The sequence below is a fragment of the Typopeltis vanoorti genome, chromosome 2 (genome assembly GCF_054136105.1).
Source record: "Typopeltis vanoorti isolate ZY-2024b chromosome 2, IOZ_Tvanoo_1.0, whole genome shotgun sequence".
NCBI lineage: Eukaryota > Metazoa > Arthropoda > Arachnida > Uropygi > Thelyphonidae > Typopeltis > Typopeltis vanoorti.
In genome coordinates this window covers 32,999,546-33,016,412 of record NC_143550.1, presented here as the reverse complement: position 1 = coordinate 33,016,412, position 16,867 = coordinate 32,999,546, and the positions used below count along the sequence as shown (strand labels likewise).

The 16,867-nt window shown below is 37.6% G+C and overlaps 1 protein-coding gene across 5 annotated transcripts in view; it reads left to right on the top strand.

The window, feature by feature from the left end:
* LOC150108908 (uncharacterized) overlaps positions 1-16,867 on the top strand; it is a 295,478-nt gene that overhangs the window by 91,196 nt on the left and 187,415 nt on the right. For all 5 annotated transcript variants that reach the window (XR_016550111.1, XM_090410920.1, XM_090410911.1 and 2 more), the window contains exon 3: positions 5,005-5,070. Coding sequence is in view for 4 of the 5 variants with exons in the window: in XM_090410920.1 (XP_090267046.1) it covers positions 5,005-5,070 (66 nt within the window). In the remaining variant the exon portion in view is untranslated. The remainder of the gene's footprint in view (positions 1-5,004; positions 5,071-16,867) is intronic.

The following is a 16,867-nucleotide window of genomic DNA, read 5'->3' as shown; positions in this document are numbered from 1 at the left end:
GGTTATAGGGTTGACACTGGGGAGTTCTTTCGCTTGGTTGAACAGTGGGAAGGAGTGATGAGAAGGGCCATCCCTGGAAGTTACGAAAGGAAACTGTGAGGAAGAGGGTGAGGAGTGGTTTCTTTGCGTGGAGGGTGGTTGAACCTTGGAATGCATTGCCTGATGAGTGGTGAGAGTGAGAACGGTCAATGAGTTTAAGGAGTGGTATGATAGAGGTTGCGTTTCCTAGGTGGGACCTCCCACGATGAGTCTTGATAGACTTGTGTTTCCTAGGAAAGACCTCGTGCGATTAGTCTTTTGACTCCTTGGAGGCCTAAATAATAATAATAATAAGCTGAGATTGTTAATCTCAGAATTTCATTGTGATTTATTTTATCTGTATGTTTTACAAAATGGTGTAGTTTCATCCTTAATACCATTGAAAAATAATGAAATAGGAAAATTCAGTTGTTTGTATGATAGAAAACAACAGCTGTAGCTATTATACATACTTTGAATAATGAAAATTGAATGTGTAATGCATTTTCATCGTTATTTTGTTCTCTCTAATATCTCAGCTTGAGTGCTTTTGCAAATTTTTGAATTATTATTATTATTATTTCGGGCGACTCCAGGAATCCTTAGACTCATCGAGGGAGGCCCTAAACATCATGTCCACACAACTATGCGATTACATTCTCACAGTATCTATCATACCTTGCCTTGAACTCGTTCACCGTCATAGCACCCACAACAGACTCTGGCAGCTTATTCCACTCATTTACCACTCTAAAAGTAAAGAACACAGCTCTAACACCCCTGCTAACCACACTCTTGCCCAGCTTCCATAGGTGTCCCCTAGTTCTTCCACCACCAGTCCTGATCTCAAAAATATCCTCTGAATTAATCCTATAGAATCCCTTTAGCAATTTGAATGTCTTAATCATATCTCCCCTTTTCCGCCTATCAACTAGTTTCTGCAACCCACAAATCTTCAACCTATTCTCATATGGTTCATTCCATAGACCTGTTATCATCTTAGTCACTCACCTCTGGATCCTCTCCACCTCCTCCCCATCAAGAAGGAACCGAGGTGACCAAATCTGGGCACAGTAGTCGAGATGAAGTCTTATCAAGGCTCGGTACAGAGGTACAATAACTTGCTTGTCTCTGCTCGTCAAGGTATTTTTCAACAACCAAATGAGTTGATGAGCTGATTTAGCTACTTTTGCAATGTGCCCCCTAAACTTCATCTCCCTATCCACCAACACTCCCAAGTCCCTGGCCTCATCAAGCTTTTGGAGTACAGTTCCACCAATGTGGTATACTGCTGCTAATCTTTTCACCCCAAAATGCATAACCTTACATTTTGTCACATTAAATTGACATCCATTCTCCTTAGCCCAGAACTCCAATCTATCTAAGTCATCCTGCAAGACTTTGACATCTTCTGCATTCACTATTGCTCTACCCAGCCTTGCATCATCAGCGAACAAATGAATTGTTCCACTTAGATCCTTCCCTATATCGTTGATGAACAGATTAAACAGCAGTGGTCCAAGAACAGAACAAGAATAGAATATGATCATTTACTTCATTACTATTTTCATATTTTCATTCTTAGTAATTGCATCTCCATGTATAGTTTCTGCTAATAGTTACTAGTTTGAATTCATACTATAACTTGGTCCTCTCCACCATTTGGTCAGGATAGCATATTAGTAACTGCCAACTAGCCTGTCATCAAGTTAATAGTTAGTAGATATAGGAAGTTAACAGATATAAGAAGCTAGATATAGAGTGTTGTACGGTGACTCGTTATTAAGAGGTGTGATAGATGAGAGTTTAACTAAATCGTACTTACGTGTGAAATTTAAGGAGAAATTTAAGTGAGAGTATTAGAGCGCAAAAACAGAGGGTGAAAGAATTGATAGTTGTGGTGGGTATGAATGAATTGAAAGGAGATAAATTTTTTATGAGAGAGGACTTGAAAGTATTGTTAAATTTAGAGAAAGAAAAGAGTGACAGAGTTAGGATGGTGAGTCTGTTGCCGCAGTACGACAGAGGAGTTTAGAAGGAGGGCCATAATCGCAAATGACTCTATTGCGCAGGTTATGCCGATGGTGTGGAATGAGTCTGATGGGCGAAAGGATTTATACAAGATGGATGGCCTGCATTTGAATGGATTAGTGTGCGGAGACTGGAAAAGGTGTTGCTGAATGAAGTGAAAATGGATGTACAGAACCAGGGAAACTAGAAGTTGTAAATTTGGTTGATAGGTTTGTAAGTAGTGGCAAAATTGTTTCTTCATAATTGTATTTCTTCATAATTGTATTTCTTCATAAAATTATGAAGAAATACAATTTTGCCACTACTTACAAACCTATCAACCAAATTTACAACTTATTACCTTCTCCTAAGGACAAATTCTCACCCTTGATGTTACCTGGTGTTTATGAGATTCCATGCTCATGCAAATTATCTTACTTTGGACAGACAGGTAGGTCTGTTCAGAAACGCATCTCGGAACATCAAGACCACATTCGTCTTCTTAAACCGCAGAAATCTGGCCTCTCTCAACACGGAATTGAAAATCCAAACCATAGGATCCATTGGGAAAAGGCTAAACTTTTACATAGATCTTTATTTAAACATGAACGTTTATACAAAGAAAGTTCTGAAGCCCTACTACACAGACAAACCTAAACCGCAACGATGTTCTTACTATTCCTAAAGTATGGGAAATTATCATACAAAACTGTGTTAAATAATTAACGTTTTTTTTTTTTTTTTTTTTTGTACTACTTTAGCACTTTATGCACGTTTTCATGAGATTCTATTGTAATCATGCGCCCTAACTGTATGTTATTCCTAATTTTTGTTTAAATACTGTACTGATGATGTCCTAAGATACTTAGGATGAAATATTTATAATTAAATAATTTTCACTGTGGTTTATACGTGTGTTTCTTCTAATTATGAATGCACCACAGGTTTCGTTATTTAAAAAAAAAAAACAGGAATGGATTGATGAAAATGAGATACTGTACGAGGGACAGCATGGCTTTGTGAAGGGTAGATCATGCCTCAGTAACTTGCTCAAGTTTTATAACACAGTGTCAGCTGAACTGGATAAGGGTAATGGGTTTACAGTGATGCTGCTGGACCTGGCTAAGGCCTTTGACAGGGTACCACATGGAATTCTAATCCGTAAACTGCAACATATAGGAATGGATATAGGGTCGGTGAGACGAATAGGTGGGTGGTTGATGGAGAGATATCAGAGAGTAGTTTATTCAGGAGTTAGAATCCAAAAGATGGCCTGTGACTAGTGGTGTGCCGCAGGGTTCTGTTCTTTGACCACTGCTGTTTAATTTGTTCATTAATGATATAGGGAAGGATCTAAGAGGAATTCATTATTTCCCTACCCAACTTTGCATCATCGCTGATGATGCAAAGTTGGGTAAGGAAATAGTGAATGCAGAAGTCAAAATCTTAGGATGATTTGGATAGATTGCAGTTCTGGGCTAAGGAGAATGGATGTCAATTTAATGTGACAAAATGTAACGTAATGCATTTTGGGGTGAAAAGATTAGCAGCAGTATACCACATTGGTGGAACTGTACTCCAGGAGATTGATGAGGCCAGGGACTTGGGAGTTTTGGTGGATAGGGAGATGAAGTTTAGGGGACACATTGCAAAAGTGGCTTAATCAGCTCATCAAATCACTTGGCTGCTGAAAAATGGTTTGACGAGCAGGGACATGCAAGTTATTGTTCTCTGTACCGAGCCTTGATAAGACCTCATCTCGACTACTGTGCCCAGATTTGGTCACCTAGGTTTCTTCTTGATTGGGAGGAGATGGAGAGGATCCAGAGGCACGTGACCAAGATGATAGCAGGTCTATGGAATGAACCTTATGAGAACAGGTTGAAGATTTGTGTGTTGCAGAAATTGGTTGATAGGCGGAAAAGGGGGGGGGATATGATTGAGACACTCAAATTGCTGACGGGTTTCTATAGGATTAATTCAGAGGATATTTTTGAGATCAGGACTCATGGTTGGAGAACTAGGGGGACATCTATGGAAGCTGGGCAAGAGTGTTAGAGCTGGGTTCTTTACTTTTAGAGGTAAATGAGTGGAATAATCTTCCAGAGTCTGTTGTGGGTGCTATGACAGTGAATGAGTTCAATGCAAGGTATGATAGATACTGTGAGAATGTCAAATAGTTGTGTGGACATGATGTTTAGGGCCTCCCTTGATGAGTCTAAGGACTCCCTGGAGTCGTCCGTAATAATAGTAATATTTTCTAAATATGCTTTCTATAAAGTTAATTATGCTTGCACAACACCAGCACTATTGGGAGCTTCATCTTCTTGAATGAAGCTTTCTTTTTTTAGCACATTTTAATATGTTAATCAGTCAATTAAAAAAAAAAAACACTTTGCACTACTTTTTAGAATGTTAAATTTTCTTTTGATTTAACTACTCCTATTTAGGCCTGGAAGAAATTATATAAACTATATGTATTTACAGTAACAGAGGTTTAATTAGTTTATCATATTAGTAGTTGGAAGTTTTTTCCACTTGGTTATACTATAAATTAAAGATACCAAGAAATTATATGCTTGGTTTAATCCTTCATCCAAGTGTAAGCAAACACAGTTTACTCCTGAAGTTTCAGGGCTGAGGCAACTCGTATATAGAAGCTAATAGCTTCACATGATGAGACCTCAATAAAAGTCCAAACTGGTGTGGGTAGACCTTTCCCATAATGCATAGCATTATACATGGCCACAAGGATGTTGGATATTATGCATATGGGATACTAAGGCAAGTGATGGGAAGTCATTAGCTTCTATATACGAGTTGCCTCAGACCTGAAAATATTTCAGGTGCAAACTTTGTTTGCTTACACTTGGATAAAGGATTAAACCAAGTATATAATTTATTGGTATCTTTAATTTATATCGTATTAGTAATTCACTAATAATCTCTGATGGCCTTCATACTTTTAACTTCAAGGTGATGAAAAAATGGTTTGCAGAATTTACAGATGAACAGAAAAATGCAATGCTAAAAGTAATTCTGGTAAGTCTGATATTTTTTGTATTAAAATATATAAACAGGTATCCCTTGCTCAATGCGGGTTTGCTTAACATGGGATTTGATTAATGCTGCGAAATTAATTGCGGCAATCCTTGATATACGTGGCCAGAGTTTTGATTAATGCGCCTTTAACCCAGTGGAGCTTGCAGCTGATCTGACAGATAAATGCAAAATGTTTAATGTATATAAATATTTTTACACAATTCAGTGTATAGCTTGGAGGTCATGAGTAGCTGTGCATTCATATGTTACGAGTGATATTCCGCACTGTTTTTTGTTGTCAGTTTGGTTTAACACTTGTTATGTAAAGGTTTGTGATATTTGACAATAAATTGTGTCTGAGAGATACCACGACCTCTGATGTCAGTATAGTATGGTTTAATTTGTTTTGTTTTATTAAACATTTACTTTGCATTCGTTTTTTATCTTTCCTAAAAGGCACCATATAAAGCGAATTATTAATACAGTAATCGATCAGACGAATTGTAATTTTTACCATTGATTATTAGATTTGATTAACGTGATTTTGATATACATGGTAACATCGAGGGATTAATTAACCTCGTTGATCGAGGGATATCTGTATGTGTGTGTGCGTGTGTGTGTGTAATCAAGATACCAAGTAATTTTATATAAACTCGGTTTTTAATCCCATTTCCTAAGTAAGCAAACAGAAAACCAAGTTTATATAAAATTACTTGGTATCTTGAATACATAATATACCCAAGTTAAAAAAAAACTTTCTACATATATATATGCTAGCCCCCCCCCCCGAATTCAAGGCTGGTGGTAAGCCAGTAATCCAGAGACAAAAAACGTGACATAAAAACGTTTCAAATTTTGGCTTATCTTTTTATATATATAGAGTAGATATATACATTCACACACATACACACTGATAACTTATGGTTTCTTACTGGTTAAATTATATTATTATTAATGCCAGACCTCCATGGAATCGAGCCTCGTTGCAGGAGGCAAACATTATTACACACAAAGCCCACCAGTCTGTGCTTTAAACTGATTCAACGCATCTGCATTATTCACCACTGCAGTGCATTCCACTCACCAACAACTCTCCATGCAAAAAACCTGCTCCTTATGCCCTTACTCACACCCTCCTTATACAGCTTGCATTCTTCTCCCATTCTATGAAAAATTTCTTTCACATTATGTTGTAGGATTACAATATAAATAAGGGCAATTTGAAATGGTCAGTTTGATCCACCTACTGATTACAATATAATTAAGGGCAATTTGAAGTGGTCAGTTTGATCCACCTACTTAATATTTCTTTTTTTTTTAACTTTCTGTAAATTATAATATTTACAAAAATATACTTTACAAAATTGTATAACTTGTCAGAAAATTATGCACAAATGGATATTTTTTCACGACTACAAGAAGATACAACTATGAGATTAAAAAAAAATATTTTTTGTCATTTATTTCTTTTAAGGTTACACGGTGTTCAGTATTCATTTTTTTATCACTAGAGGTCAGGCTAAGAAAAAGTTTAGTTAACAACGTAGATTTAATTTACCTTTACAGAGGTATAACAGCATGTAGCTTGGTTCCTATACACATGTATCCTTCTGATGATGACCTCAATACAGGGGTCGAAACATCAAGTTTTTATTTTATTAATAATTAGTAAAATAATCTTTTCAACATGTGTGTTTTGTGTCCCTAAATTCATAAATATGAATTTTTGTCATTTATGATTGGGATATTCAAAATTTCCAGTTAATTTTTTAATTAACAGTTTGGCATAATGAATTATAACTGAATAATATAGTAATGCAATTTTATAACTTTACAACAAATGAAATTTATAACTATTCTAATATCAAAGCTGTATAATTGTTTATTAAGGACACTGATGGTATCTTCGCTGAGTCTTTTTGATGATAGGTTGACTACTGTATGGAGTGGTTGAACTTGAGGTAGCAGTTTCGATTTACTATACAGTAGTCAACGTATCATCAAAAAAAACTCGGTGAAGATCTGTCAGTGCCCTAAGCCTTGGCCACAATTTTGCTGTCGCATCTAAAAAAAAGTTCCGGTGCTAGATATTATGTACAACATTGAAAGCGAAATCTGTCACTTAACTCTGGAAACAGCCAATAACATCAGACGTGACGTAACTAACATCCTCTCCAAGTCATCGCCTCCAGGAAGTAATTATCTTACAGACAGCTCTCTGCCCTCAGAAAATTACAGAAAGAAAAAAGTATCGTCATCATCAGAGCTGATAAGGGTAATGCCACAGTCATCCTTGACGCCTCAGAATATAATCGGGAAATGGATATTATTCTCTGGGATCACACTACCTACACACCACTTGAACACGATCGCACCTAAACTCAAGTTAAAAAATTAAATTAACTTAAAAAAGTGTCCTCCTGACATTACAAAAAATTCATTTCAAACATATTTCAGCTCTCTTCACGAGAATTACCCCCTCCCCCAGATATACAGTTTACCTAAAATCCACAAACCTAATTCTCCTGTAAGACCTATAGTAGATGCCACTAATGCACCTTACTACAAATTGTCAAAGCAGCTAGCTAACTCTCTGATCCCCCCCGTCACTGGTCTTACCACATCTTATGTAAAAAAACTCTACCCACTTTAAAAACTTAATTGAAAATCTTACTTTAAATAACACAGACATATTGGTCAGCTTTGACATTATCTCATTGTTTATCAATATTCCCCTAAATGACACCTTAATACTCTTAAAGAACATTTTTCCTTCTGATATCTTACAGCTCTTTCCTTTGCCATCAATTCTGGTTATTTTTCTTGGAAGAACAAAATCTACAATCAGATAGAGGGAACTGCCATGGGTTCCTCCCTCTCACCCCCCCCCCCCTTTGCCAATTTTTACATGGAAAATTCTGAAAAACGAGCCATAGACTCTTCCCCTCTAAAACCTTCTATCTGGCTAAGATGTGTAGATGATGTGTTCTCTATTTGGCCTCATGGCCCAGACACCTTCCTCAGTCACCTTCCAAGAATCCAGTTTATGATGGAAAAGGAAAATAACAATAGTTTACCCTTCCTTAGACACCTTAGTAACATGCCTTCCTAATGGTAACTTTTCTTTCTCTATACAGGGGGTCCTCGAGTTACGTCGAAGATCTGTTCCTGTGGACCGACGTAAGGCGATTTTCGATGCAAGTCGGAATTACCCTAGCCTAAGTTACTTACCTAACCTAAAACACCCTAAAGTCATACATATATATCAAGAAACAGAACTAGGCCATAGGAAAATGAAAGGGAGAACATAATTACTGTATAGTACAGAAAAGTGACAAAAATGAAACTAATAAAAAAAACAAACATAAAAATGAGAACATTCCCCAAAATGACAAATGAAACTGTACATTCTGTACAGGTGATTTAAAAAAAATTAAAACAATTCTTTACCTTTTATCCTGTGGTTGAAGAGACAGTTGAGGTACCAGCAACTGCTGCAGCCCTCTCTACCTTCATGAAAAAACTTTCCAGGCTAGTCTGGAATGATACCATCCTCTTCTCGTATATCTCCCTATAACACTGCAGGCAATCCATAACCCCTCGGAAGACCTTTGTGTACCTAGTAGTGTTGGGATCCTCAGCCTCAAACTTGGCCAGCCCATCCTCAATGAGAGCAAAACCTTCCCAAGCCCTTTGTGGTGAATCTCCTGGGTTCAGGGGTTGGAACCGTTTCCTCCTCCTCAATCAGCTGCTTCTCTAACTGAATGAGGTCTTCTGCTGACAACTCCTCCCCATGAGATGCCAGAAGCTCTGTGACATCTTCGGCCTCCACTTCCAAATTCATCTGCTTCCCTAGGGCAACAACCTTCTCTGTGACAGCCTCAACTGCCTCCTCATAGCCATGGAAATCATTCACAAACTGGGGACACAGTTTTTTTCCACACACCATTCAAATTTGTGTGCTTCACTTCATCCCAAGCATGCTCAATGTTTTGTATGGCATTATAAATGCTATACGATTTCCAGAAGTCTTTGAGGGTTAAGTTCCTGTCTTTTTCAGTTGCCCTGAAAGCCATAGCAAATGTCCTGCAGAGGTAGTAGGCCTTAAAGGAAGCAATAACACTCTGGTCCATAGGCTGCAAAAGGGCTGTGGTGTTTGGTGGAAGGTAAACCACCTTAACATTAGGGTGAAAGTCATCCAAGTGGGCAGGGTGACCAGGGGCATTGTCTAGTACTAACAATGCCTTAAAGGGAAGACCCTTGGCTGTACAGTACCTCTGAACTTCTGGTACAAAATGGTTAGTAAACCAGTCCTCGAAGATTTGAAGTGCCAGCCATGCCTTCTTATTGGACCTCCAGATGATAGGCAGTTGACCCTTCCAAATGCCCTTTAGTGCCCTTGGATTTTGAGCCTGATAGACCAACAAGGGCTTCAGTTTTAAGTCACCAGCAGGCATTAGCCCCAAGAAGCAAAGTCAGTCTCTCCTTACCAGCTTTATGGCCTGGTGCTGCCTACTCCTCATTGGCGATATAGGTACAATTAGGCATAAGTTTCCAAAATAGGCCTGTCTCGTCCACATTAAACACTTGTTAAGCACTGTAGGCTCCCTCCTCCCTTATTATCTCAGCCAACCAACCCCTCAGGAAACTCACCAGCTGCTTTATCATCACCACTAGCAGCTTCACCTTGCACCTTAAGGTTATGTAAATTGCCCCGAGCCTTAAACCAACCTTTACTAGCATTAAACACTTCACCTGCACTCGTTTTCCCCCTTTCACTTTTCATTGCCTCAATCTTTTAGCCTTTTCTTGAATTAACGAGGCTAATTAGGATACGACGTTGATGATGGTCTTCCAGCCAAAGAACAAGAAGCCTTTCCATCTCAATCATGAGCCTGTTACGTTTTTTTGTAATCGTAGTCGATTTCATGGGCGCCAATCCTTTCACGTGTTCAAGGATGTGAACTTTATCCTTGATAATAGTCCCGACTGTGGTACGACTTAAGTTCAATGCGCGGCCGATGTTCGTTGGAGTTTCTCCCTTTTTTTGCTCTTTTAATAATGTCTAATTTCACATTCTAATGTAATGGCTTTCCTTTTCTTCGACACACTGCCATCGGAAGAGGCTGCCTTATGTTTGGGAGCCATATTGAAGGGTAAAAAGTCACAAAAGAACACAAACACAAAAGTGAGGGAGCAGATGTAAATAAAGCACGTGGCACCCAAAGAGTGTATGCTGGGACCCAAACGACGCCACCTCTCCCAAACAAACTCCGCGTAATGGCGTATTCCTCCGCCGCGCTCACAAACAAGTTCGCCTGCGATGTTTGAATTTTACATCGCACTGCTTCAAGTCAGAATTTATTTTTTAAATTATTTATGGAATTACTGCTGTAAAGTCGAAACGACGCATGTCAAGGACAACATAGGTCAAGGACCCCCCCCTGTATATAGAAAACTTACTCATACAGGCAGATATATTCACAAACTCTCCCACCACCCCTCTCAACAATATGGCATTATTAAAACTCTAACTAACAGAGCCCACAATCTTTGTTCCAGCAAAACCACCCTTTCAACCGAACTCAAACACATACACAACACCTTCCTTCCTTTCCAATGGCTACAGTGATTAAAGAATTAAAAAAATAATTAATTCCTTCCCCATTTCCCGGCCATCTCTTCAGAATGCCATCACCATACCTTACATCCATACCACATCAGAAAAAATAGCCAGGTCGTTAAAAAAGTACAACCTCCATACAGCATTTAAGCCCCACCATAAACTTGCTACCCTTATCCGTTCCACCAAAGACCAGCTCCCTCCTCTCTCGATGCCTGAAGTATATAGAGTACCTTGTTCCTGTAAGCTGGAATTTACTTCAGGCAAAGAACACAAGTCATACATCTGCAATCACAATTATGGTCAATCTGGCTTTGCAGACCATCTTTTGGATACAATCCACAGGATCTTCTGGAAAAAATCACCATGCTCCATCATAGTAAATTCAAAAAAGAAAGACTGTTTTTTGAATCTGGATCTGCACTCAGGAATCAACCTAATTTAAACAAATATGATTGCATAAAACTTCCCAAAATTTGGGAAACATTAATTATCAGAGATCCCTCTTTACATTCTATGCCACCTGCAAATACCCATAGAGGATGCACCACCTAGATAGGATTTGAGTTTCATTCACTTGTTTTACTTATCATTGTATTGTATTTGTGTGTTGTTACAAAAAGTTATTTGTAATCCCTGAAGATGAGACATCTCTGTGACTGCGATGAAATATTGGAAGCATTAAAATTAGTTTTAATCCTTTCTCAGTGCTGATAATATTCCATTAAACTTCCAACATGAATTGTTACAGAAGTTATATCCATTTTGCTGCATCAAGACTTTGACAGTTGGAAGAAATCATTTGCTCTGCTTGATCTTTATTTTTTTTTCTGTATGCATCATGCCAGTGAATGTAGGTTTGCAATATATGGAGTTATCAACTGTGCCTGCTAATGTATGGGTAAGTAGGGTGTCTAAGAAAGGTGTGATTTTCCTTTCTTTGACGATAAAGAAAAATTTGCCAAGATGGAAGAAAGTCTAGAACATTTGGAAGACTAACTGTTTTTAAATATACACCTCGGTATAACTCAAGTCATCACTCTCAGTTTGCATGTTTACAACATTTTTTGCCACATAGCCTCATTTAGAATCTGACTTGATCATCTTCCTTCAACAATCAGTTATATTCTCTCCTGGATTAAATTTACTATGGAGAAAGAAGAAAATTAACTTTCTTAGACAGTCTGTTTATACTTTTGTCAGCAGGCAAAAGTATATGATCCTTATTAGCATCATATACTGTTGACCTCTAGCTGATACATATAGAAAACTTGCTCATCATCCTTTGCAGTTTAATATCAACCTACACACACACACGTGCGCGCGATAGGTCTCAAGATCTATGACATGACGATGCCATGTTTAGGCAAGTGATTAGAAAGAATAATGGGATTTGTTGATGAGTCTCTTGAAGAGCTGAGAATTATAATTATTGGGGAAAATGGTATAGGGAAGACTGTTCCAAAGAACAGTGGTATATGGTACAAAGGAGGAGGATGTGAAGTTGGTTTGATGAGTTTGGAGTCAAATTGTATATGGGTGATGGCCAACAGATGCTTGTGTTCATACATGAGTAGAGGAATGGTAGTGGTAAGCTACTACCATTCCTCTATGGAGTAGTATCTATGGGAATATTTACAGAAAATCCATAATGTAAGAACAGAGCAATGTGAAAGCATCTGGAAGGAGTTATTGAAAAAGGTGAAGGATCATCTATAAAATGAATAGCTGTCATCTGAATGAATAAAATCAAGCATGCATTCCGATGGAGATTTTAGTTGTACCAATATGAGAATAACATGCTAAGGTTGGGCATGCTGTCAGGAGTTGAGCAGAAGTATAAAACAAATGAAAAAAAAATATTACAAGATTTGGAAGCTGAAGAGGCTATGAATGTGATGCTTTTGTGCCAGGATAGGCTAAATGTGAAAGTCAAAATAAGCCTGATCTTGATTGGCAAGTAGAATAATGTCCAAATTTAGGGAGAGTGATCCATGGCCTTTTTTCCAGAAAATGAGACAGGAATTGCATTTAATATTACTAATACATTAGTGGTATTAAAACTCACCAGGTTATCTTCACCCTACTTAATAACAATCAAGGAGATCAGTATTTAAGGTATTAGTTATAGATCTTGAAGATGTTGAAACACCTAAGCACCTCAAAGTTTTGTTAATGAAAAAGAGGAATGGAGAGTACTTTCATCAGCAGAGCTGTGAATAGAATTGGATGCCAGAAAGAGAAGATTATTGATGTATAGACTCACTATGTAGAGATCACTATGACCCACAATGAATGACCAGAAAGGAAGCTGATGATCCACTTGTAAAGGTATGACTTATGAGAAATGCCATAAGTGATAGCTTGTTAGGAAGGCCATAATGTTAGACTTAATCAGATGTCTTGGAAGATTACTTAAAGACTGCTAATATGGATTCGACCATTCTTACTCCACAGCAGAACTCCTGGCCTACCTTTTGTATGGCTTCTGTCCAATGCTGGATAAGGTAGACTAGGAGTTCTGCTGTGGAGTAAGAATGGCAGAATCCATATTAGCAGTCTTTAAGTAATTGGTGAGTCAAAGAAGCATTTCACTGATTTGGAAATTCACCAACTGCTTAGCTGTTGATGACCTTTTCCATTATTTTCAAGAATATTGAAGTCTGAGCAGTAGTTTGCTTGTGTTGACTTTTTGAAATAGGGTAGATAAAAGCTTGCTTCCAAGCTATTGGATAAGTACCGGATGGGGAAGACGAACAACCATCTTGTAGAGGCAATACAAGATGGGTGTTAGTTATATAATCATGAGCTTTTAGTACAGCTGGAGGGATACCATCAGGACCAGGAAATATTAGTATCAAGTCTGTTGATTATTTTTATGATGTTCTTCTAATGAAAGATCTGAGGAGGCTTACTGTGGATAGTTCATAGAATAGTGGTGGAGAAATAAGAATTGAAGCAAAAGACTGATGCCAGGAGGCATTTCTGATCTTAAGGAGATGTTACTATTGTACCAGCAGAATATGAGACAAACAGAAACATGAATGGACAGAAGTTACATCTCACAGCTTTGGTGAGGGACCAAAAGGCTCACCTGTTATTGGGCAGTCATGAGCAGTAGGCAAACTTCGTGCATTTGGGCCTTACAAAGTCTACTTTGCATTTTTAAAAATGTATTTTATTTATTACTTTTTTGCTATTGCACACACGCTATATTTTTGGCTTGGATTTGGCACAGTTGTTGAAGAACCACAACTTGAATAAGGATTGAGGGTTTGAGTGGAGTGGAGAAATGATGGATAAAGGTATTTATCCCAGCAAGAATAATTTTGGTTATTAGATCAGAGCAAATGCTAGGATTCAGCCAGGGTGCTATAGGATAATTGTAATGCAAATATTACAATCCTTGTGTCTAAGGCCATTCTACCAGCACCAACATTCTCTCTTCTAGCTGCTATACCACACCTCTCTTTTCAGTCTGACCACTCCCATTTCCCTGATCCTGACTCTGATTGCCATCGACACCTGTCTCATCCTCACCTTTATGCAATCACCATTATGGTGCTACAAGCACATCTTTGACTTTGTATCCATCTTCCTCATGTTGCACAACCAGTTTATCTGTGCTATTCTGCTCACTAGTACCCTTAGATTATTAGCTACATTAACCTCTTGATTCTGTGCCTTCTCAGCATATAGTAACCTTTCTAAATGCCGAATACCAAACCCATTCAAATGCAATCCATCAACTTTAAACCATTTCGAATTTACTCCACAGATTCACAAACTAAAACAATTTTTTTGCTTCACACAACTCAGTCATCTTGCTATTCATTACTTCTACTCTCCTTCTCGGTTCACTGTTGTCATATCTTCATATCTGGGCAACATGCTATCAACTTTTCCAACAACACTATTATCCTTTATCTGCTGCAATGACTTTCTCAAGTCTCTATCAATGTTCTTTTTTTCACCAAGTCATTTGTGCCCACAACTACCACCAGTTCTGATGCTTGCTCTTGTCTTCTCTGCAAAGCATCAGTTATTTGTTCACAAAACACAGAAAGCATGTTTTGTGTATTATTAGTCATGACATCTCTAATAATTAAGTCTCTATATAATATACAATTATCCTGTGACTCTTTTTTCACAACACTAACTTCATCCTTATCATTCACATCAGCCAGTTTGTTCTTTAGATGTTTAATTTCATCTTCCAGATGGTTTATTTCACTTTTAATTTTCACTAACTCCTACCTAAGCTGCTCTACTATGGTTCTGACTCTAGCTCCCATTTCTAATCGCTCTAACTTATCAGTACACTTTTCACATACATTTATGCTTTCCTTCTTTTCATTCACCCTAACGGTCCACAGATCTTTCACAGTTTTAGGTGCATACATGAAGCAATTTTCTCAATGTATCTACTGGTACTGGGAAAAATGCAGGGCAGAACTCAATGTTTATGCTGAAGGTTTACGTGCCACCAACTTGAGCTTTATGGATGCGATTATGAAGCAGAAGGGAACGATGCAAAAACAAAATCACAATAAACAGACACTACCGAAGGACACTTGTATCCCACAAAAAAAATAGCACAATATATGATAAAAAGCCATACTATACATTATTTAATAATGTGTAGTGTGGCTATACATTATTAAATAATTTAATAATTAAATTTAATTATAATTTAATATTTAAATAAGTAAATATTAAAACTGCTCACTTTTCTTAGCACAGCTCAGATATACTGCTCAAATAAACAAAATAATAATACCACTGTCTTTTGCAGCACACACTTCTAAAACTTGGACAGTTTCTTTGCAGTTTGATTATTCCAGCCATTATTTTCTATTACATGTTATATTTTCGTTGTATAAAAGCCATTTATGTTTTACCATAAAAAAGAATTTGAGTATTTTAAATGTTACTTTTATTTCTTAAAAAAAGAAAAAATCCCAAATATTACTACTGAATCAAATGAACTTAATGAACCGAACCTTGGAGATTCAGTGGCAAGCCCTGAAGAAAACATTGATTGATTCAGCCAGAGAGGCATGTGGTGAGGTTGTCTGCAAGGATTGAAAAATCAGAACTCCATGGTGCACACAGGAAGTTAAAGAGGCAGTGAAAGAAAAGAAGAAAGCATATCAAAAGTTCCTGGCAAATAAGTCAGCTTGTGCTCTCAGAGAATACAGAGACAAATGTAAGAAAGCTAAACATTGTGTAAAACTAGCTAAACAAAAATCACGGGTGGACTTTGATAAGAACAGAAAATAAATATCAAGAAGTGGCAAGATATTCTGGAGGTTGTTGAAGCTCAGAAATGGAGGAGAGTGCTGTAAAAGGAATTAGAGATGATAAAGGTGACATGAAAACAGAAGAAAAAGTTATCCTTGAAGTAGGGAGTAATTACTTCAAAAAATTGCTAAATGAAACAAGCAGTGATGACAGCATAGTGGTAAAATACACTGACCAGGCATGCAGTCAGGAATACATATCCATACTTGAAGTAGAAAAAGCCATCAAAAGCCTCAAATGTGGAAAGGCAGCAGAGTAGATGATATTCGACCAGAAATGCTCAAGTATGGAGGTATAAAAGTCTTACAGTGGCTGCAGTGCATAGTTCAGAAGGCCTGGACAGAGGGAAGAATTCCAGATGATTGGAGTAGAGCTCTCATAGTACGGGTCTTTTCTCACGAATTTTTTTGTCTAGTCTGGTTAAAAGATCAGAATAATATTCCCTAGTTATTGTTTTACCCTTTTCAAGATAATTAATAAACAAAATGCTTTTAGCATCCCAAAACACTGATGCCATGACCTTGTCTTCTTTGGTGCTGAGGAACTGGCTTCTGTCCACTGTTTTGACTGTTGTTTGGATTCTGGTGTGTACTGGTGAATCCAAGTCTCATCCATAGTTACCAATCAACGCACAAAATCAGTTTTATTCTTGTTAAAACGCTCCAAGCACTGTTCAGAGATTTTCATGCAAGTGTGTTTTTGTTCAGCGTGGCACCCATCTTGCGCAAAGCTTTTTCATTTGCAATTCTTCATGCAAAATATATCCTACACGTTCTTTTCAAATTCCTATAGTCTCAGCAATTTCACATGCTTTGATTTGCCAGTCATCCAATATTATATCGTGCACTGATCAATGATTTCTGGTCT